We start from the raw sequence: 23,923 nt of genomic DNA on the forward strand, positions 1-23,923 counted from the left end.
AGGGTGGACATAAAGGAACATGGGTACCATCTATACATCCAATAATGTGGACATTGAGCTATTCTATAAACTTTTAACTTTGTAAATTGTAATTCTTGTGCAGTTGTTCATTAGCTTTGCATTCAGAAGACCTCTGGAAAACTTGGATAGTACACTTTGAGAGATCTCACCTACTGCAGCAATTACACCCTGGTAACTCCCAGGGGCTAGGAGGTGTAGTAGGCATAATACTTGAACATGGGTGAAGACAGAATTGCCCCTGAGAGTAGAGAGTGAAAGTTTAGCTGTCACAGTTTCAGCTATGAGATCTAAAATAACTGTACTACTTAGCCTGTATTTGTCATATATTTCTGCCTCTATATGAGCTCTTGTCTCCTCCTTGTCCTCTGCAAACCAGCCAGTATCCTTGTTCTCCTCACTATCACATATAGTGCAGCCATGTGAAAAAACACTGATATTTTCCGCGGCTGTGCATATAGGCTGCACCTGGACACCACCTGTTTTGACTTGGTGGTGAATTCAAATTGCACATGCAAAACAAGCATTCTCTGACTAGTCACAATTTGCAAATGCTTTATACATTGTAACATTGAATCGATAATAAGAAATTACAAAATGTGTCTTGCTATTTGGAGTTGTAAAAGTACTGATTCCGTATTAATCGGTTCTCTAAAATTGCAATGTGAATGCTTTTGTACATATAAAAAAAGAATTATTGAATTCGCAAATGGCCTAATTTTGGGATTCTGACCATTTGCAAAGGCAAAAATCCTTCATACATCTGGCCACTGATGCCCAAAGCCGAGCATTTGATACACTCACACACTAAAAAGTAATCTTTGTCGTGGCTCATTACCTGATGCCTAAAGGACAGCATTTGATATAGTTACACATTTTCAGAAGTAATCTTTGGCATTGTTTGTTAGGCGGTGCCTAAATAAGAACATGTTATAGACTTACACACTTACAGAAAATATTTTTACCTGATGCCTAAGGAAGAGCATGTCATACACGTACACACTTACAGAAATAATCCTTTTACCTAATGCCTAAAGGAGGGCATGTGATACACTTACACACTTTCAGAAGTAATCTCTGGCATTGTTTGTTATGCGGGGCCTAAATGAGAACATGTTATGCACTTACACACTTCAGAGGTAATCTTCCACCTGATGCCTAAAGGACAGCATGTAATACACCTACGCACTTACAGAAGTAATCTTTTTACCTAATGCCTAACGAGAGCTTGTCATGCACCTGCTCACTTTCAGAAGTAATCTTTGGTGTGACTTCTTACTTGACGAATTTGCCAAGTCCTGGTATGTAATATACACATTATTTCTGAGCTCAGCTGTTTTGCTTGACAACACACATTTGTGTGAAATAGCTGCTTGCATAGTTTAAGGATGTTATTATGAGCTAAGGGCTAAATTCTGATCCCCGTGTAAACACGTTTGCTCAGGGATTGAAATTACAAGGTAATCATTACACCGTAGCAGTTTGCTTCTGGTGAATTCTAGCAGGTCAAACGTGCCAAAATGTATCAGAGAAAAGGCCTAGAAAGAAGGTAAAATTTAGGGAATTTGGTGTGTTTAAACCGGATCTGCATTTTACCCCTCGTTTTCAAGTTGAAAACCTGGAATAGGAGGTATATTCCACAAGTAGTAAATAGTTCACACGGTGGTAATGGTATTTACGTAATGAGGCACATACCCTACCCTATTTTGACTAATCTGTAAACGATGACTTCCTTGATGCATCTGCAGACTATATTAACATTATGAATGTATGCCTTCTGATAGGACATCCAAACTTTGGTTTCCTGCACTAGAAAGCAGAAACCTGTTCTAGACGTGATACTTTGTAATGGTGCTGCTCTACTGTGCATCGTAAGTCTGAAGCATTTCATGTTTGCGCGTAACCATGTAAATCTATTTGTAACAGGCCATGGTCAGTGCACCTGTGGGGACTGTAACTGTGAGTCGGATTGGACGGGAGACTATTGCAATTGTACCTCGCGCACGGACACCTGCATGGCCAGCAGGGGCCTGCTCTGCAGTGGGCGTGGTCAGTGCGTATGCGGAAAATGCGACTGTACCCAGCCTGGCTCCTATGGAGTTACCTGTGAGAAGTGTCCCACCTGTCCTGATGCCTGCACCTTCAAAAAGTAAGTGAGAATTCAATGGTCCCTGTTAGTCTTGCACATGACTTACTCTAGCCTGAAAACCATGTAAACAAATATTTGACACTTTTGGAGCAATTCATGGTAAACTCCGGAATTGTCATGAATATGGAAACCTTTTTTTGTAATTATGTAGCTCATAAGAGAGAAAGAGAGAAATCAGAAATGTATAGACTATAATGTCCATGCCTCCGTTTTAGTCTCCCTATTAGGAATTACAATTTAGGTTATTTTTGTTTTTTTTTGTTTTATTGTTGCACAATTTTGTACCTAGGGGATCAGGATTCAGCAGAAAATGTCTGACTGGACACATTGTCTGCTCAAGCCACCCCCCTTGTCAACATTTCGTGGGATTTTTTTTTAATGTGAGGTACCCCCCCACGTTCATTTTTCACATGAGACACCGGTAAGTTAATTTGGGGAAATCTTGCATGATTTAAAATACTTTTCACGGAATTTCACTCAAACAAATCACAATTTGGCACTCCTATTTGTACTAGATTATAGTTGCAGAATTCTGTTGCATCACTGCTGGGGTTGTCAGCATCCTTAATTTGAAATCTCTCTGACAATTAGCCTGTACGCCTTGCCTTCGCCCACCGTAACCCATTTTGTGAAGATGCGGTTAACTCCTTAACATGAAAGTCTTGGACCAGGACATCCGCATTGTAATCCAGCCTTTTACACTTGACCAAAAACGCCCTGTTAATTTGTCTATCCCACATTATCTCACTCGGTCTCCAAATACGAAATATAGTGCAGGTTTTTATGATGCAAAATGTAACTGTACAGTGTACTGTGCCAACTGCATGTTTACTTTCCCACTCCAGTCACATCCTGGGGCTGTATTACACAAAGTGTTTGAGTGCTCACTTTTTTCACCCCTGGGTAACTTTTTTTATTTCAGAAGGGGTTGCAGATGTTTGTGTTGCCACGTCTGTAATACAGATCGCACTAGTACACATATAACACTGGCGTGATTCTAAGGGGGCATTCTGGAGGTGTGGCCCCTGGCTAATGAGGAAACACTTTGCCTCAGCATCCATGCTGTATTACGTGCGCGGGATTAGAGCTAAAGAGATCTTCAAGAGGTGCACTGACTGCCCCACAAAGTGGTGTCACACACAATAAGTGGCACCAAAAGGTGGCACCCTGCACGCCCCCGTGTGACTCCTTCAAAGCGGGGAAGAGGGTTGCATGAACACCCCAACCATCTTACTGTAGGTGGGTACAGTCACTCACTACACCCACCCTAGGTCCAGCCAATATCAAATACCTAATATAAAATATTTTCAGGTAGAGAAAAGGTGCGTTGGCGTGTTCATGAGCCATTCAGAGCGTACATGACACATACCGGATGAACTGCTGTTGATGATTCCATTTGTTTATCCACAATTTTTCCAACCAAAATAACATTTATGAAACATAACTAGGAAGCTACACTATGAACAAATAAGAAACAAATCCAGCAAATAAATAGGTACATTGCAGTTATTAGGAATGAGTGGATAATTGCTAAGTAGGAAAAAATATTTAAAATGTCGCCTTGGATATTGTCTTAAAATAATATGACTGTGTTATACTTTAGAGAGCATACAATGTCTGCAATGTTTTATTTGCTTCTGGGAAAAGGAAGAAAGTGGACTGTACCCATTTTGCATGAGAATAAGTGATGGGAAAGAGCTATAATTTCAGAGCTTCAAACTGGTCCAGTGTCATCACGAGAACTTTATCCAGTCTAATGCTTTGATCAACCACACTTTGTACACTAGTGCTTGTTGACTGACTTTTTCAGGTATTTGGATGAGCATTCATGTCCCAGCATGCAAAGTGGTGCTTTCTATAAAGTAAGATCTGAAGATATGGGGCCAGATTCTGACTCTGCAGCTCAATCCTCTTGATCCAGAGAGACCTGTTGGGTGCCTAGATCAGCTCACTGAAACTCTTCCTCTTGTTGCCAACAGAGAGTGTGTGGAGTGTAAGAAATTCGAGAGAGGTCCTTGGTTCGATGATGGCTCCTGCAAGAGGATTTGCCGCGACGAGATTGAATCTGTACAAGAGCTCGGTGAGTATCGCCCTTATCATTCCTGGGTAACAAAATGCTCTACATTTTGTTTGTGGTGTATCTGGCTCTCAGGTGCATTGTATGGTTGTATGCGCTGTTTGCCCAGTTCAGTCCTGAACAATGGCATGTTAATCTTTCTCTGACCAAAACAAACTATGGGATTCAATGGAGAATATTGTCTCTGTTGCAAACAGACTGTTCAGACTGAAATACAAAATTGACTGTCCCAGTGATAGTAGTTGTCCAAACCCTATGAGATCACCTGAGTCTTCTTTCTTCTCTTCTTTCCTTGGGTAATATAGCAATGTCCTTCACTATCCTGTCTACTTGTCATATTGAACTTCTTCTGTTTCCTGGAACTGACTCTCTCTTAGTGAACTCAGTGCTTAATTTGTGCTTGTTGTTTCCGGTGTGGGGCACCGGCACTTATTTTTGAGGGCCGGCACTTATTTTACTGCCTCAAGCATTTACTGCGAGCTAAAGACACATGGGAAAGATGGAGGAAGAGAAAACCGAGAAAGCGTCACAAAGGGAGAAAGCAGAAAGCTGCAAGAGTGAGCTGGAGGGGCAGGGAGTGGCTGTATAGGGATTGAAGATGCCCGAGATGGATTCAGGATTACAATTCCTCAGTATTCCGTGTTCGCACATCTAATTGCAGCAGCTGCATGTTTAAGAGAAGGGCTTTGGGTACCGGCACATTTTTATTTACAAATAAAGCACTGCCTGAACGTCTTCATCTTCCAGGGTTTCATAAGCCTCTATAGTTGCCTCATTGATTTCTACTCTGCATACTATTCCTTTGTTAAATTGGAGCTCTTCAGCTGAGTTTCATAGACTTGTTATGTTGATGAACCCCACAATTATTTTTAATGTCTTTATTTCATAATGTGTTCCACACATGGCTCTTCCTGATTAACTGTCATTAATGACTGGATGGCTGATCACCTATTTAATCCTATTTTTTTATCCCTATGAAATGGAGATATATTTATTTCCTCCATCTTCTTCATATTTTCAGCAATTTTCAATTGTATTTCTCCCATGTCATATTTTTCATACTACGTCCGAACATAACCTTGTTGTTATTTTGACTTCTGTTCCTTCCATCAGATGTTTCTCCTATCACACATGCCTGTGAACTTGGTATTATTTTCAATTATTTATCTAAATTTCATGCACACATGTTATCAGTAGTATAAACAGTATTCACAGACATAACAACTAAAAGATTCAACCTCTGCTTCCTGTCACATAAGTTAACTGTCTTATTCAAAGGTTGTTATTTCATCTACTAAGTTCTTTCTGCCGTCTGTATGTTGTCTCAGCTCAGAGGCCCTTATGAGTGGCCTGGTGTTTAGGATGATATTTACTGGATCCAATAAAATCCGACTCCACTGGATCAGAACTTGTCGGGTCCAATGAATGACTCCCAATGACGAGTTTGTCCCTGATAATGGAGACACACATGTGGATGTTGGTGCTTTTTACACAAACATCTACATGTCCTGGTAGTCATGTCAAGTTTGTTACACCTGAAAGCAATACAATTTGTTAATAAATAATGAAAATATAAAATATGTTATATTAAAAAATGATGGACAACCATGGCCCTAGTGCCAGTGGGAATACATTCTAAAAGTTATATTTGTCTAAATGGGGAGTCCATCATGATAATAGACATTTATGTTACTTGTGGCACCTCAATCTTTAGAAACACCCCTGGTAAGATGTGATGCCGGAGTAACGTAGGCTGAGACCGGTTTACAATTACATGCAGTACTGCCAATGTTTCTGCAGGACCATTTTAGAGTAAAAGATAGTAAAGGCAGGGTTCCCAGTCCATATTTTAAATATGTAGAGTGTGAAGCTTTTGAAACAATTATATCAGGGTGGGTTCTAACCCTATCATAGTTTTTAACTTAATGTAAGTTCCCAACATGAAACCTTTCCTGAGTCTGCTGACAAACCTGTAGATTTTCTTCTGCCACTAGTTTGCCGTGATCACTACAATACATGTTGGGATTAGCTCGCAGCTCACTGCATCCTATAGGTTGTAATATGTTTTTCACCTGCTTGATTCACTGGCTTATACCCAGATAATCCATAGTAATGACTTCTTGGAGAACTTTTAGATAAACCTCAGCAAACGGGTTTAGATGTATCACTGCACATAGTAAAACAGATCGCAGTTCCGTTAGTTCTTCACGGCTTTATGCTTGAGCTCCAGCCTTAATGATTTCAAAGATGTACCCTGGCCCAAACCTAATACCCTGGTAGTTATCCTGTAAAAATATATTTTTCAGCTTTTCAGCAGGTTTGACACGCTGAAATGTATTGAGGAGAACATACAAGTGTGCGGTGTTAGCTGGCTATGTTGAACTAACTGCAGCAGGAGTCAACTTTGAAATAAACCCTGAGGTAGAAGATCTAAAGTTTGACATCCTTTGTTGTGTTAGGATGGAATGTTGTGGCAGGATGCACAGGCTCATGTTCATTATCAGAGTTTGGTGAGTCAGAGTCTTCATCGGTGTGAGGTTTTTAGGTGTGGTAAGGTAAGAAAGTTCATCTGCATCTGTCTCCAATTCAGCTTAGATTTGATTCACCAGAGTAGGAGCAGGAGTTAGTTGAAGGTCTGGTTGTAACAATCAACTTTCATTAAATTTGTTCTGTTAAACACTGAGAAACTGATACGACAAAATGGCTCTCATGAGAGCATCAGTGATAGTTTTTGATGATTGGCTGGTTTGTTCCACACATTATGGAAATGTCTCTTCCTCCTTTGACGGCCTGGGGCAAGTCGCTTGTCCTTCAGTAGAAGCAATAGCCCTGAAGCTTATAAAGCCAAACAGAAACCTGTATTCGGTTAACTGTAATATCGTGGAGATGAAAGTGCTTGGGCTGTGTGAACAGCTGTGTCATTCTACCCCTTTATTTGCCTTTCTGGCTAACAAATTTCCCCCTGTCAGTTCAAGAATTGAAAGCCCCCTGGAGGCGCGCCACTTTCTTTCTTTTTGCTGTCTTTTAAAGGGCAAACTCACCTATACATGGGTGAACCTGAGGTACACCCCCATCCATTGAAGAGAGTGGTTGCTGTATCTTTAGTGCAGGGACAAAATCCGTTCTGTTTATATCCCTAGGAGAGAGGTCTCCTAGCCCTTTCCCAGTAAAATCATTTTAGTCATCCTAATGTGAGGTTTTCACTTCCTTTGCCGAGGAGTTGTAATGTTTGGGCAGGTTGTGTTCGTGTGATAAAAGGTGACACACTGGAGAGGTCAGTCTTGCTTCCTGATTGACAAGCTGAAAAAACAGAATCTTGGTGGAGAAAGTCTAGAGATGCAAGGCTGGGTGGTGGGAATACAAGCATTCTTGGCTTCACACTGATGATTGGACAAAAAAATGCATTCCTTTAAGAGAAACTTTTAGCAGTGCAGCTTGTATCACAGGCTGTTCTCAACTAGTTGTAAAGGTGGGTGAGCAGGGCAACAAATACTATAGCCCACACGCAAATACACTGACTTGTAAAAGCACCTTAGGCCCCCTGATGACTTTACTGCTGCTTTCCTGTGCCCGATAATACTAGATGTCCAACAAGTTGCACCTCACTGATGAGGCGATGCAAGGTGGAAACCGTCTGATTGTTTCTTCTGGTCTAGCACAGAGGAGATGTTCCCTAGCAGTTCAGGCAGCGCTGTCCAATTTGGGGCAGGCAACAATGTATATGCATTTTGTTGGTCCCTTGCTGTAATGGCAAGAGCCAAAAACGATGGAATAGAATGCTCCTAGAATAATTACCAGTGATTTAAATTAATTCAAGCATTTCCATCCATCACTGTTTTTGCTCTAGCTGCTCTCGCAATGCACAGTTACTCTTGTATGAATTATTTGTTTTCCCTAATATTTAATTTTTTAATTTTAACAGGTGATAAGGGTGAAAATGCAGTAAACTGCACTTATAAGGATGAAGAAGGCTGTGTGGTGAGATTTCAATACTACGAGGACTCCAGTGGAAAGTCAGTCCTGTCTGTTATCAACGAGGCAGGTAGGAAATATTGATGTACTGCCTCATATTAAGAAGACCACATGAAATGTAATTTTGTTAGCAAGACTCCCTTCAACATATTTCCATTTCGTTGATTCCACTGGTTGGTTGGTATATTTGAGTTTTCCACAAGTTGCTTATCCTCAGTGTTTTATGGGCCTGTGGTGCACTGGCTTCTGCCTCCTTTTTTCTGGCTCATGTGTATTGGATGTTATGAGAGAGGTTTTCATGTCTCTGCTGTCCTTATATTGCACACCATAGCTCTGTGAAGAAACCCTCATTGTCCTCCACTTCTGCATTCCTATGGCTTCCTTGTGTGGATTTTATATCTCTGTTGCTTCTCAGGTCCATGTGTGTGCTTTGCATGCCTGCATAGTATGTAGGTGTCAGCACCTAGTCTTTCTTCAGTATCTGATTTTATGTTTTTTTTGTATTCTCTAGGCATAATATATTTTTCACCTTTTGGCATCATAAACGTGTATCTCTGGTTATTCTACTACCCTGTGGGTCTCATATCTATGTGTCCACTTGTGTTTTGTGATCAGTGGGCTTAATGATGCACATGAGCAATTCATTTACGTTATCTTGAAATTGTAGCTTGACAATTCTTTGGGCTTCATAATTTCAAGCTCTGGGGTCTCTTTTGTCTTTTTGTCTCCATAGTGTAAGGCTGTGCTATCTCAAAGGCTTCAAACTAAAATTTAATTCAATATCTCTTTGGGCTCAGATCCTGAGTTTCCACGGTCTCGAGTTCAATCACACACTGGAGGTCTAATAGTATCAGACTGTAAGTTGTCCATGGCCTTGGGCTCTCATGTCTTTATGGCCTTAGTCTCTCGTAAACCCATGGCCTCCAGATCTGATACCTCCGTGCCTTAATGATTTGCAGTATTGCATTGCATTGGTCTCTTATTTTGTGTCCTCTGTGGTTTTGGATTCCAGACGTATTTTGCCTGTGGCTCCTGTGCCTTAGAGGTGGCTGGTTTACATTCTCCATGATCTTGAAGTCTTCAGTCATATATTTGATTGTCTACATTCTGTCATACGGCCTTGTCACTGTGGCCTCTAGTTCCTGTGTCCCGGTAGTGCCTGTCTCATACATTCCTAGATTACTCGGCTCAGCTTAATGGCTTTTGTGACTCATGCCTCTGTAATCTTTTAATAGCATGCCTCCTTAGAAGGTCCTTTTCAAGGGTGCATCTTTAGGGGTGTGTATGGGGTGGTCCATGAGCGAATATTTTTCATAATTGGGTGGCCGGTGTGACTGGTGAGATCTGGTGGTCATAAGCTGGTGCAGTATGCTGGTCCAATGTAAAACTGGTGGTCCATGCCAGCCTGCCTCTTTGTGACACTGACCTGACACACAGCAACACCCAACAACATCAGCGGGGATGTTTCTCGTACCCTGCAGAATCTTTCAAGTCATCTGTGGCACGTCTGGACTCAGGATGGACTCCAATTCAGTTATTGATAGCGTGTGTCTAACCCTGAAACCATGGCTCTATTCTATTGACACATATTTGCAGCCTCAGACCACCTGCTCCATGATTTGGCTGATCGGTCTCCTCCAGGCAGCAAGCCCCCAGTGGAGTGGAGTGGAGCAAGGTTCCTTGGGAGCCACATACTGAGCCAAACCGCTGCTCCGGTGCCACTAAGAGCCTCCACTGCACCGACTTCTGCCATCTGGGAGATGGTATAGGTGCAAGAGCTCACATACTGGTCCTGCTGCAAAAGATGTAAGACTGATGCAGCTCTCCAGTGTGACTCACCTGTCACCTTCACATTAGCAAGACATGATATGCAATCTCCTGTGTCTGTGGATAAACATGCTAAGCATGTAGGAAGAGACAGACTATGCACGTGGCACTACCTCCAAAGGCACACATAATAAAACAAAAGTTACAACTTATGTGCAGGAACACTAATAGGCATACTGATACATATGACGTAAATCCCTGGGTAACAGACAACACAAACAGTGATGAAACAAGAAAACATGACCCCTCTTTGCCCAGACTCAAATGAGTGAAAAATGACAAGCCCACACAACATATGGCACCAGGTGCCCATAGACACCTGCAGACACGATGAAACAGACAGGCCAAGGACCCTATATGTGCACAGAGATAGGCACACATATGAGACATTAGAGTCTCGTTTTGTTCATGGACAGAGCCCATGTGAATTCAAGACACACAGGTGCATGCAGAGGGCAAACCTGCAGGAACACACATCTCGGAGCAAGATGGGGCAGAACTCCTATACATAAAGGGACACATAGGGGCACTCCTAGCGAGAGGGTAGAATCCCTACATGTGCTAGGACAAAAACAGGTACATGGTTACACTGGACCCTAGTGTGTGTAAGGACCACAGACACATCATGAGCAGAATGGGCAGAGGAGCTCCTTTGTGTGCAGTGACACATGATGATGGAGCACATACCCTCATTGTATGCAGAGAGAGAGAGACACTGACACATGTAAAGCAAGGAGAGATTCCTTATGTGTTCAAAGACCTACACAGTACATGGTCAGAGTGGACAGTTTGTGCTTGCAGAAACACACATGGATGCAATGTGGGAGAGAACAGATATGCGGAGGGACACACGGAGCCTATGTTGAAGCAGGGAGGGAGCACTATGTGTGCAGGGAGACACGGGTGCTGGTACCAAGCCTCAGCCAGATCACTGCTCCCTCTGACATATTCAGAGCTGTTTGATTTACCCATATTATATTTTGGCTGTTGAGCAGCTGGACACTATGGAGGTACCTTTATTTAGATGTTTAGTACCTTTTACAGTTCCGTGTTTGGTTTGCCATGCAATATGCTATCTTCTTGACTTGATTTCTTGACCTTCTATGAACCCCAACACCTCAAACACCATCTGTAGGATCTGATCTACTTAGAGCTCTGTAGATGTACTTAAATGGGCCTTTCAGTGAATAATGGTCCAATATGTCTCAAGCGGGCATCATCAAAAAAGAGCCACTCTGGAATTCCTGTTGTCTTTATATTTGATGGTCTTTTTAAGTCCTAACCAACAGCATCCCTCCCTTTCTTATTGACACACACATTGATCAATGCAACCCAATCTCATCTCACTTACAAAAAGAGGCGAGAATCCCACAAAGATCAAAAGCAAATTGATAAATTTCGGAGTGAAACGTACTGTAGGATCAAATCTATGTAGTGTTTTGTAGATGTACTTACACAGGCCATCCAGTGAACGATGGTCCAAAATGTCTCAAAACCCAAGCTGTCATCATCAAAAAAGGGACACCCTGGAATGTCTACTGCCTTTAAATTGGATGGCCTTTATGACGTAACCAGCAGTATTTCCTCCCTTTCCTTCCCTGACACATGCATATACCTCGATCAATGCAACCCAGTCTCATTTTGTACTCTTGCTTACAAAATAAGGAGAGAGCCCTCACAAAAATTAAAAGCAAATTGATAAGCCCCATAGCAAAATGTTTTGTTTGCAAAGTATTTGAAACTGATTGGCCTCACACATGATATCTGGTCACTTTGTTCCTCTGCTTTGACACCAGATCATAGAAAGCTGTGTGCAGGGTACCCTAAAAGCTCAAACCCAAAAGACACCTCAGTAGCACACCCATGGTTGGGTAAATCGAGGACGATGCGAAACCTCAATTTCATGAGGCAATGTGTCCCAACATAGGGTGCAAATAAGCATATGAAAAATTGTAACACAAACAGATTCCTTATGTAAATTTTAGGGCAAAATTACAAAACTTAAAAAGGTTAATTATAAACATTTATAAGGTACAGTACAGATATTGTAAAGTGCAGATGCATAAAGCCGTTGTGATCAAGGCTCCCAGCAATAAAGCAATCCAGAATAATAGGCTAATTCAAAAATAGTTTGTCTCAAATGAACAGCAAAATCAGTAAGAAATTAAACAGCATCCCTAAGCAGAATAGGAAAGTTTTCATCAGAGTTCTGATTCACACCAAAATCAAGGGATTACCATTGGCTAACTTCAACATGAGCACCAGCATTCTACCCTTTCACAAGGAGCACACACAGAGTAGTTCCTGCAGTGCTAGGACTACTAACAGTGTGTGCTTATTGAGAGCAAAAACTAATTTTGCTTTTAGCCAATCAGTTTTAAGATTGACAACGACCTAGGAACTTCCCTAGCGATAAAGGTCTGAAAACACATGACCACTCAGAAACAATCATTGACAAAGTTGAAAGGCTGACAGTCAATGGCAGACCTCTTGGCATTACCAATGCTTACTTCAATTGAGAACGCCTCTTGCTTGTTGGGAAATTCCTACCTCACATCCCCTAATATTAATGACCAAAATAACCCCTGTCATTTCTTTAAGCACATGATCTGAGAATAACAAGGGGCATGATTGCACTGTCTAATTCGTAATACTGTAACACTGTTTTGCATTAATTCGTTATTGCCCACACCTTGTCCGTGTGAAAAGGGCTACTAAAGCTATGTATCAGTGGAGGCCTGAATCTTCTTGCGGGGTTGACAGAATTATGCGGTAAGAAAAGCCAAATTCTGCTGCATATTGCTGCAAATTCAATGGCACTGTTAATTTGCAATGTTGTCACTTTAATACACATTAACACAGTGTGAGCAAAAATGTCACCCCAGTTTAACATCTATAACCAGCAATCAGCAACTAAAAGATGACCTTTTCATTAACTTCTGACCTAGAAACTATTGCAAAGTCTGCAATTGATGCAACCGACGGTGAAATATGTGGCAAACCTGGTAAATCCATAATTATGCAGAATATGGCAAGGTTTCGGAATCTCATAATTCCACTGGCCCTGCTCAAGGCACTTGCGTGTCATCGTCCATGGTTTCCGAACCCCTAACCGCATGTGCCTTTACAGGGTGTGTTTGTGGTTTTATAGCTCAGTCCCCCGAGAGTTCGCTTCTTCCATCGCGCCACATGTGCGGCCTTGTGGTTGAAACTCTGTGGGAAAGAAAAAGAGAATTCCGAAATCCTCTGGCTTCAGCAATGTTTTGTTGTGATAAAAGATGACGAATTAATGATTAAGTAGAACATTGCAAAGGCGTTTACAGAAATCATTCACGCTGCACCTAGGCTGTGGGTTTATCTGTAACGTGTAAATCTTCTGGTGACCCCGCCCCCTCTCTCACTAAACTGGGCCCTCCCCCTCAGAGTGTGCATTCCACATTCCAGACCTGTGCGGCGTCATTCAATGGCTGTGGAAGGAGCTACAGTGATTAAATAAAGTTTTTTTTTCTCATTTTATCACCCGGAAGAGTTGTGTTTTTTCTGTCAAATATAAAAGATTCCTAGATCTGAAAATGAATTCCGGATTAACTCAGTTAAAAGTATAAGTCTGGCCTACTCGGGGGCACCCTGCTTACTGTTAATAATTGCTCACTTCACAAACCTCGCTATCTAGAAGCACTAAATTACCAGTCAAAAAGTGATGGATGGTATACCTGAATTAATCTCAGCCACTAATATTTAAATCTTTAACTCCTGTAACTCCCCAAATCCTTGCCCCCCCTCTCCTATTTTCCACTTCTCTCCTCTACATCCACCTCCCCTCTCTGGATCTCTCAGCCATCTATAATGCCTCTCTCAACCACATTTCTCTCTGAGTCAGAGCTCTGCCTCTCTTCAGGTTTCTATACTTCACCACTCTTCCCCTCTTTCGTCCCTCATTCAATCCCGCTCTCTGTACCTCATCATCTTTCTATATCACCTCTCACCACCATTCCCATCTCAACATCATATCTCTCTCACTAGCTCAGCTCTCGCTACAGTACCTCTGCCACTACCCAACCTCTCAATTTATCTCACTATTTATTTGCTAGCTTACCTCTCCGTCTCCTGTTTTTCTCTTTCTACCTCTTTCCTCTAAGTTACATATCTCACAACCTTACTACTTTTTCGCTTCCTCTCTTTCTCTACCTTAACCGCTTATTCTCTATCCACCATTATTTTCTCTTTCGTCTTTTTCTGCACATCCTTCTCGATTTCCTCTGCGGCTCTCTCTACCTCTGTCTGGTTTCTCTACCTCACATCTTCCTCACCTCTCTGTTTCTACGTATATCATAACTTTCTATCTACCTCACCTTCTCTACCTCTGAATCAGCCTTATCTCATTCTCTACCTCACTTCTTTTTCTCTACCTCTCTTCTTTTCTGCCCACCCCTGTGCCTATGTTTCCATCCCGGTAACGCTGTCTGCCCCTCTTCCTCAAGCTAAGATCTAATCTGTCTCTTTATCTCTCTTTCTCTGTTTAACTCTTTCTACCTCTCATCTTTCTGGCCACCTCACCTTTCTCTCTTTACTTTACATTTCTCCCAACCTCACTGCTTGCTCTTCCTCGTTTTTAGCTTTACATCCCTTCGCTCTCTACTTCATCTTTCTCACCTTGTCTTTCACTTTACCTGCCTTCTCCGTTCTCTTTTCTCCCTCCGGCTCTCCTTTCTCTTTATCAACAGATAAGGATGTCGGTGTCTGGCCAGAGAGGTGTACAGGAGGGCAGTTAAATGCACAGTTTCAATGTGAATATGTCTTCATTTTATTGCACTACACATTAACCAAGTCACCTTCGCCCTTGTCTTTCCTACAATGGGAGGAACAGGCTACTTAGGCACTGAGGCTAATGTCAAAGATGGCTGTTGAAAGATTTAAAAAATCGATCTAATTGTAACAAAGAGAAGGCTTTATTAATGTTTGTTAAAGCTTTCATTTAGGACTAGGCTAGGCAGCTTGAAGTTTAAAATGTTACTTAATATAATTTGTCATCACGAGTGCTTGAATCAGCCAAAAACGGGTACAAGAGAGAGGGCTCTAAAATATGTCTTGCCCAAGGCCCCAAAAATCCTTAAGGTGGCACTGTGTTTCCAAGATCAGTATGGGCACATTTGAACAAGATAAAAGTAACACAGGAATTTCAGTGACATAAAACAGTATGAGTGATATTATGTGCCTGTGAGCCCCTCCAAGTAGCTGAACAAAAAATAAACTAATAAACATAACATTTCTCAGTACAGAAAGAACAAGAAACACACTTTTAACTTGTAAAGGGTGTCTAGGCATCAGGTGGGCTCTTGGCCACGAGGTCTCAATCTGAGTTTATTTCTACTGGTATCCCAAATATCCCCTGATGACACTTCCTGGTATGCATTAAATGTGGGTCCTTTAAATGTATGCAGAAGGGTGCTTAGTCACAATATTGAGACCAATAAATAGGGAAGCATAGATTTACTTTTCTAACTCCAAGTCTACTTACCTTGACAATACTGTGGTAGCTTGCACTGTGGAGTGCAGATGAATAATTCTGCAAATACTACAAATGCAGGTCATATTTACATGTTTACTTTTTGACTCCTCAAGCCACCAGGTTCTCCATGTGGCTCAGAAACTATCATGTTTGTGTTGAGTGAGGGGGCACATATAGCCCTAATGCATTATTTTACCAGGCTGATCACCTCACAATCATAGCCTATGGCCCAGCAATTCTGACACATTCAGAGGGAACTCATTGCAAATGAGGCACCACTTGAAAGCACTTTGGAACATCTTGCACGGGTCAACGTTGGGTACGCTTCTCTGCCTCAAAGGACCACTGCACCCAAAGATTTTGTACCTCTTCCGAGACCAGAGCCGTGACCTTGTGACTGAAGCCCTCATTGAAAAAGAATGATGCGATCTTTAAGAAACTTAGATTGGCCTAAAGCAGCATAGAAGTGCAGCCGCTGAGCTTGTTAAGGTTGGGAAGAAGATAACTACATTTGAGAGCAAGTTACCCTAGGAGTTCACCACAGAATATTGGCAGATAAAGTTAGAACGAATGCATTATTGCATCAAATGAAAGCAATAAGAAGTGTAAGGAAGTTAAGCAACATACATATTTCAAATGCCCAAAGATAGCTGTCTGAGACTTCAAGTGTTAGCATATTGTTATTACTAACATATCTTGCAAACTATGGGTATATTCACCATTTGTTTCTTTTTAAGCAAGACTTGTAACCCCAAGGAAGCCATTTAAAACCTAATTGGAATATCCATACTATGCATGAGTAAACAAAAATCATGGTGACAGAATAAAAATAGAGAAATACACAGAACGGTATTCCAAGAGACCCTCTAAAGTTGTTTGAGGAAAAACGAAGGGGTAGAGGCACACACACAAAAAGGCAAGACAATGACAGAGATACAATAACATACTTTTCAGAAGAAGGGTGGTAACTTATAGAAGGATAATGCCACAGGCAATAATCAGGGGTTGATCCATAGCAAGAGAGAGAAAACACAAAAGGGGGAAAGAAGGAGGAAGGGAAAGATGCAAAAACAGCAGTAAAGGCTGGAGCTGGGGTAAGAAAGAACCTCCAAAGATTGAGATGGAGGGAGGGGGTCCATGGGGATGGATTAAAAAGGCCTGGGGTGGAATCAAGACTACACAAGCTTGGTATTCTACACCCCAACCTTCGATAGTGCCAGCCATGGGCTTCTGAGCAAAACTGTGGGCCCGTCACTCATTCTTTTACAAATTAAGCACAGGGGAAAGGGCATTTGGTATACCCATTACACAGGACCAAAGGCAGAGGCTATGAAGGGATTGCTTGACCCAATTCTCACTCATTTTATGTGTATCTTGGGCTGTCTGATACCGGCCGAACCGTGAGTAATTATCTTTGGTTGAAGACCCCACTACCAAGACCGGGATCACTAAAAATGATAGGATTCTCCGGACACATATACTGCTTGTAGTCAAGCAGACTGTTGGTGTTCACTGTAAATTGCACCCAATGACCACACGGTCTTGAATCTTAGCCACTGGCAGCCTATTACCTCTCCTCAAAGTAAGTGCTGGGCAAACTCTGAGGCCATGGCCATCAGGCAAAAAGTGTATCTTTCAGCTATGCCGTGCATCCCCTCCACTAGGGATCAATAGGTTTCACCTGCAGCTTTGTGCTGTGGGCATGCAGCATGGCTATTGGCCACAGTGCCATCCTCTACCCCTCTAGAGTCGACATGGCCTTTGATCTCGCACTATGTCCATTACTTCTACCCCAGTACCAACTGGGCAACTACGGTCACAGTGGAAAATATGCAAAGACTTCAGCTGCGCAGAGCAGGTACTGAGCACTGGCCAAGTGTAAGGAAGTGAATGATAAATTACCACAAGTAAACCTGTTAGGTTCAGACAAAGTAATTTAGACCTGAGCTCAACCACTGGTAGCAATGGCACAGAGTAGACAGAGTTAGCTTAAAGAAAATGTTTAAAGCATGTTGAAGTATCAAAACAGTTAAAAAGTCAAAAGCACAAAGCAATAATAATCCCACTCCAAAATTATAATAAGCAAAATCACACCAAAATGTCAAAAATCCAATAAGGGGAACCAGAAATATATATTTTTAAAGATTTAAGAGCGAAATCGGCAAGAAAAATTAAAGCACTAATCAGTAATCATTGTTCGAAGGTGGCTGGGAGCTAGGTGGGATTTTAGTCTATGAACAGAAGGTCAGATATGCCAAGCAAGATTAACCCGGGCAAAGCTTTTACTTTAGAACTTAGCCTTCACCCGAGCAAGGTTGCCGACTGTAACCGAGGAAATCCTCTCTAAGCCAGATAGCCACTGGATGACACCTCACTGAAGCTGTTGCTTTCCGCGAGAAAAGCTCAGAGAAGGAAAAGTTAATGTTTTGTGCCCAGGGATGTCCAAGCATCAGCTGGATACTTTTCGCGCCTTTGCACAGCCAAGATTTCTTCCCACAGGTTAAGTCTCTTTTTTTGGAGCTCAAAATTGTCCAGCAGGGCAAGACTGCAGGCTGTATCCAGTAAGGTCACTCCAAAGTCTGAGAGGCATGCCGTGAGGGTCACCTGAACAGATTTTTCAAGCAGCAAAAAGCTTAGACTGGGCCCAATATGTTTTCTTGCCCAATGAGGTCACGCCTTGGGTGTATTGACTTGGGCGGTTGGCCCAGGCCCTCTGGATGTCAGAAAGTCCAAAACATTTTAAAGGGATATCTTTTCAGCCAATGTTAGAGAAATCCAACAAGCCACTGCCAAGGCTCTTATGAGGTCAGCCAACTAACCCTTGAGTTCCACTTCTTTGTACAAGTGTGAACAGGTCCAGCCCTTCAGATCTCCTCATAGGTATCAAACATCCGTTGCTTCTTCTGGTTTTCCACAAGTCCCGAAAAAGTACTGAGGAGCTGTGGGTAAGGTGCCAACTTTGTAGGTTTCACTAGTTAGTAGGTGGGGCTGACTCCAGGACTTTCCTTAACCAATGGGGAAAAAGTTCCTGTGGGTGACCCTTTTCCCTTTTATAGCACATCCTGTTTGCCTTACTGCAAACTATCTCTAAGTGCACTTTTCTATGGAAACTCCAAGATGGCACAGGCTTTCTGCATTGGGGGGAGCATGTGCACCAGTCAGAGGTGTGTTTAGGGAAGTGAGCATATGTTTAGGGAAATTAATACGCGCCTCCTCCTAAGCTACACCAAACTGAACCTGGGACCAGTTCCCGCTCCACTATGCTGGTGTCCAGCTGGCAACCTTGGGCCAAAAGAACAAAGGCTGTTCCTTGTTTAGGTTTCCCCTTAAACTAAACTATGAATGGGCAGGCTTCACCTCTGTTCCTTTCAAGTTAATGAAGTTCCTGGAACCTTCCCAGCTGACATCCCTGAGCTAATATGTATGAACATCCTTACCCCCAGTTCATCCTGTCACCAGGCTTAAGTCATTGTCTGTTCATAGGGAACAGTTTTCACACCTCATTAAGGTCAAGTCCTACCAGAGCAGCTGCTGTCAGGTTAATGCACATTAACCTCCAGGAGATTCAGTCAGGAGAAAGGCAACATTCTAAAAGTTACTTTTCCTTCACCTTTAGATAGGATGTTAAATAAATATTAAAAATAGTGGTTGAATTTTATTTCTAGCATGTCCAAAACTTGAGATAGCAACATTTATATTTTAATCTGCACTCTAGTTTTTCTCATAGGTAGACAGAGCCCTTTACAGTGAAGAAATCCTTTGGGTGCTTGCTACTGTAGGGAGAAGGCAACATTCAATGTATAAGTATCCCATTTTTAAATACCATGCACTCTACAATGTGGGCTACAAGGCTAGACAAAGGTGACCTGTTATTATTTAAAATGAAGGTTTCTCTATCAAGAGGGTAATTTTTATAGTTCTGGCTTCAGGTTTAAACTGCAGCTGTTAGGCTACAATGTAAGGACGGAAGCTATGTTTTCCTTTGTTACAATAGAGAATGGAACAAAGAATTGCTGCACTCCACAGATTATATTTAACTTTCCCTGCCATAGATGTATTTCTGCACCATATACTATTGCCTTATAGGAAAGGTAAATATGTCAATTAGAATTAAGCTAATGTTTTTAGGACTTAGGGGTCAGAGCACATGCACTAGGTCTGATTAGCAATGTTGCAGCACACAGAGTCACAAACGCAGCAGTACCAGTCCAATAAAAAGGCGTTAATCACTCCAAAAAGGGTACTTTCTAACAGCAAGCTTTCAGGTAAGTCCTGTGCAATATGTCCTTGACCTTGTACTCAGTTTACACTGCCTGAAGACCAGCTTTGCAGGCATCGGACAAAGGTAGCAACTTTCTGCCATCCCCTGCGCCCAGTCCTCTGCACCTAATGGAAACTATCTTCAGGAACTGGTTTTTGCATTGTGGAAAGAAGGCAGGAAGCTATGGCATATCCTGGTGGTTTCCGGTTCTGACTTTTCCTTTATATTTTCTTGCATTTGTTTTGGGAATCTGTTCCCAGCCCTTATTAAGTTAAACCAACATGAATTTGCAGGGCAAAATATATTCAGCGCTTCCTCTTCCTCTTGTTCAAGGGGCATATCCATTACAATGTAATTATTTTAGATCAGCGCTCAGTTGCTTTCAAGCAGGGTTCACACTTGACAGATATCTATATGCCCATGCTCACATTTAGGTAGACATTAAACAAAACAAAAACTTTTGATGACAGCTATCAATCTCCAGGATGACTATGTGGCCCGATGGCCTATTCAGGATACCACTTTGTATTCCTTCACAATTAGGTGAATTTTTGTATCTGTATTTATGAGATCAGTTCATAGAGGCTGCTTCTCTTTTTTTTCCAAGCCTTCTGTGATATCTGGCTTCAGAAGAATGTTGTGGAGTTAATAGCTGCTTAACTTGTAACTTGTCCAAAAACACAGTAGCTCAAACTAGAAGTGAGTGAGTTGTATGAAATGCAACCTGTGAACCTGAAGTGCAATAATGTTTCTGTAATTTCTGAAAGCAAAGAAAACTATATAGGGAAATAGGGTGAGGAAGCGCTTGATTGATATCCACCACAAAGCAATTGTAAAAATGAATTCAAAGGATTACTCTACAAGACCTAATTATCATCATTTTGTGAAGCACTCATGGTGTAATTATTTCCATAAAGGCCCTATGGTCACCTCACACATTGTCTCATTTAAGTCATAATTCCAGGGCACCATTGATTTTAAACTTCTCATACGCATGTTCTTAAGTGCTCTCATACTGTTCAGGAGTGGAGAAAATACCAACACTTGCACATGACATATATGCAGCCTTGGTGCCCAGCAAGGGTCTTGTAGGACTGTTTTTAGATTCTTACAGACATGGCAGTGGTAAGGGTCTCAAGACTAAGGGACTAAGGAGTAGATCTGCCTTTCCATAATAGGAAACATGGGATTTTAGGATTTTAGGAGTAAGTGATGCAAAACATGTCTTTAGGAAAAAACTGCCTCAGTTAACTTATCTTTTCCAGCAGAAATGTCCGTAGACAAAATGTTCCATTTAGAGGTGTCAGAAGTGTCATTTTTAAACCTTGCTAATTATCATGTGGAAACAGGAACAACAGATTGTGGCGAGCCATCATTAAGAAAATGTCTTCAGTTTCTATTTCCACCTCTGAAGATGCATCTTATTCAAAACTTGGTAGTTACGATTCATGGTGAGACAAGGTATCACCATGTACATTGATCATCCGAGTCAATTGGGAAGGGGTTCCCTTTGTCCTTCATAAAAGCAAAGAAATTAAAAACAAGTGAAGCAAACAACGTCAAATAGTCAAAACCAATAGGTTTATGTGCTAAAGCAGCGATTCTTAACCTTTTGATTTCTCTGGACCCCCACTGAATCATTAATTGTAGCCTGGGAGCCGCTCTTGAGTCATTACTGAAAGTCAGGGACCCCCGGGTTAAGCAATTTCTATGATTTGAGCCTCAAAACGAAACACAAAAACAAGTTTACACCAAACAAATGCTCAAATATTGAAATATTTTAACTCACAATCAAATATGGAAAACATTTCACATTTTTAATTTTGCAAAACTGTTGCTGACCCCCTGAGTAGGCCTCAACGGCCTCCAGGATTCCTTAGACTACAGGTTAAGACTGTGCTCAAGGATGCTTCGTAAGCTTATTAAAGCAGACAAAGAAACAAACCGAAGGATCCTTTGCCTTCGATAAAATTCTTTTTTTGTTTCTTTGTCAAAGAAAAGTTGCATAATGTTAGAAATGGGGTTTCTGGTTGGCTAGGGTATGCACCTCAGCCAGGCAGAACTTACCCACTCTAGTCAGGGCAAGGGAGTTACACATCCAAGATAACCCCTGCTCACCCCCTTGGTAGCTTGGCACGAGCAGTCAGGCTTATCCGAGAGGAAATGTGTAAGGCGTTTGCACAACACACACAACACACGTGACGCAATATCCCCACCACTTAGGAAACACAACACCAGATTATATGAAAATATACTGTATTGTACACAATGCAATTATCAGACCAACCATCACATATCAGTACTATCCTGCTACCTTAGCAGTTGTCAGAACATTACACATTAGTTACTCTGCAAACGAGCAGTAGTCACACCTAACACACAGGTTACTTAGTATTCTGCAACATAAGCAGTAGTCAGGAAAACACGTTATTACACCAAAGCACTTGTCATAAGAATATCATACAATGCCCATAATAGGAACATTAGAAAACATATGGCAAGTTAGAAGAACATATTAGCAAGCATGTCCATAAAAGGAACATTTGCATATGCTCACAGAAACATCATAAAACAGGTAGGCAATATATAATGCAATAAAGTCTCTAATAAGAACTTCTGATATATATTGTCCCTTTGAAATACCTGGTAGATGATAAAGGCACCTCCAGTGCCTAAGAGGCCAAGAAGGGGCCCCCGGTGCTCTTCTGCGCAACGTGGGGGACTCCCTGTGCCTTGCGAGAGGAGTTTTGGGGGCCTCCGGTGCTCCTGTGCACTCCTGGGGGCCACGCGATGCTCCTGGGGAGAGGGGCGATCAGCACCCTCTCTGTAATGTTTGAAACGGGCCCCTCCGGGGACCCGTGATCCTTGTGAGGCCCCCCCGGGCCTCTAATGGCCCTCTCCAAAGAGGGGGGGGGGTCCAAAAGCCACAAGACAACCAAGTAGTTGGGGCAATCGAGCCCCTAGGGCAGTGACCGGGGTAAAGCGAACTCCCTTTCCGCCCCGTGTCCTGCTTAGTAGGAGGCAGCCGCCCTCGTCCTCGGTGCGGCTGCCAAAGTGAAGAAGGGAGCAGGGGCCTCTGATGAGGCTTCTTCTCATGCTTCCCTACGCGGCCGCACCTGATGTGGTGCGCGAGCCACTTCTCAGCCCTGACCGGGGCTGTTGAGTGGAACAGGCACCAAGGATGGTGCCTGCAAGTGCCCCGGGGGCGCGTTAAGAAGTGCACTTCGCCCCGGGGCACTGTTTGAAGCGCGCTCGCTCCGATCCTCCTTTCTGGGTGCCCCGGGGGGCACTGGAAACAGTGCGATCCTCACTGCAGCATACAGATATGACGCCCGGGTCGCTGTGGTGATTTGGGGCAATTATGAGAGCGCTTTTCACAGCGCTAGGGCCCCAGTCAACAGCCCAGGCTGCAGCGGTGATTTTCTTGCAAAAGCGCTGAAAAAGGGGAAGCGCTTTACTCAGCAATAGATTAGGCACCAAGGGAAGCACCTCTCATGCTTCAGGGTCACGGCAGGGGTCATGGGCCACAGCACCCTGCCCCTGGGGAGCAAAAGGTTAAAGAAAAGGCCCACAGGCAGAGGGGCCCTAGCAACAGGCCGGCACAAGGGAAAGGCAGCAAGTGGCAAGTCCTTTACAGTGACCAAGCAGGTCACAGGTCAGCACAGCAGCAGCAGTCCATGGCGGTTCCTGTGGAGTCCTTCCAGCATTTCTGTGTCCAGTTCCATGATGTTCAAAGAGTCTCCAAATTGTGGGGAAAATTCCCCTATACTTATACTCAGTCCTTACAATGTTTTGCAATGGTAGGGAGAGGAGGTTCCAGCCAGTTACAACAGGTTCTGGGAGTGCCTCCTCTCTCCTCCAGCACAGGCTCCAAACATCAGTTGGGGTAAACGACCCTATTGTGTGAGGCCAGGGCACAGCCTTTACAAATGTAGATGTTCCCCGCCTCTCCCTTCTCTCAGCCCAGGAAGACTATTCAGTATGCAGATGCACCTCTGTGACACCTCCACCCTCCCTGTGTACAGGCTGTCTGAAAAGTATGCACAAAGCCCCAACTGTCACTCTGCCCAGACGTGGATTGGAGTCAAGCTGCAAAACACCAGAGTCATA

At 42.7% G+C, this 23,923-nt stretch overlaps 1 protein-coding gene across 1 annotated transcript in view; it reads left to right on the forward strand.

Moving 5' to 3' along the window:
• ITGB3 (integrin subunit beta 3) overlaps window positions 1-23,923 on the forward strand; it is a 303,301-nt gene that overhangs the window by 197,567 nt on the left and 81,811 nt on the right. The window contains exons 11-13 of the mRNA XM_069237983.1: window positions 1,945-2,167; window positions 4,147-4,247; window positions 8,167-8,286. Of these exons, the coding sequence (XP_069094084.1) occupies window positions 1,945-2,167; window positions 4,147-4,247; window positions 8,167-8,286 (444 nt within the window). The remainder of the gene's footprint in view (window positions 1-1,944; window positions 2,168-4,146; window positions 4,248-8,166; window positions 8,287-23,923) is intronic.

Source organism: Pleurodeles waltl, chromosome 6, assembly GCF_031143425.1.
Source record: "Pleurodeles waltl isolate 20211129_DDA chromosome 6, aPleWal1.hap1.20221129, whole genome shotgun sequence".
Lineage (NCBI taxonomy): Eukaryota > Metazoa > Chordata > Amphibia > Caudata > Salamandridae > Pleurodeles > Pleurodeles waltl.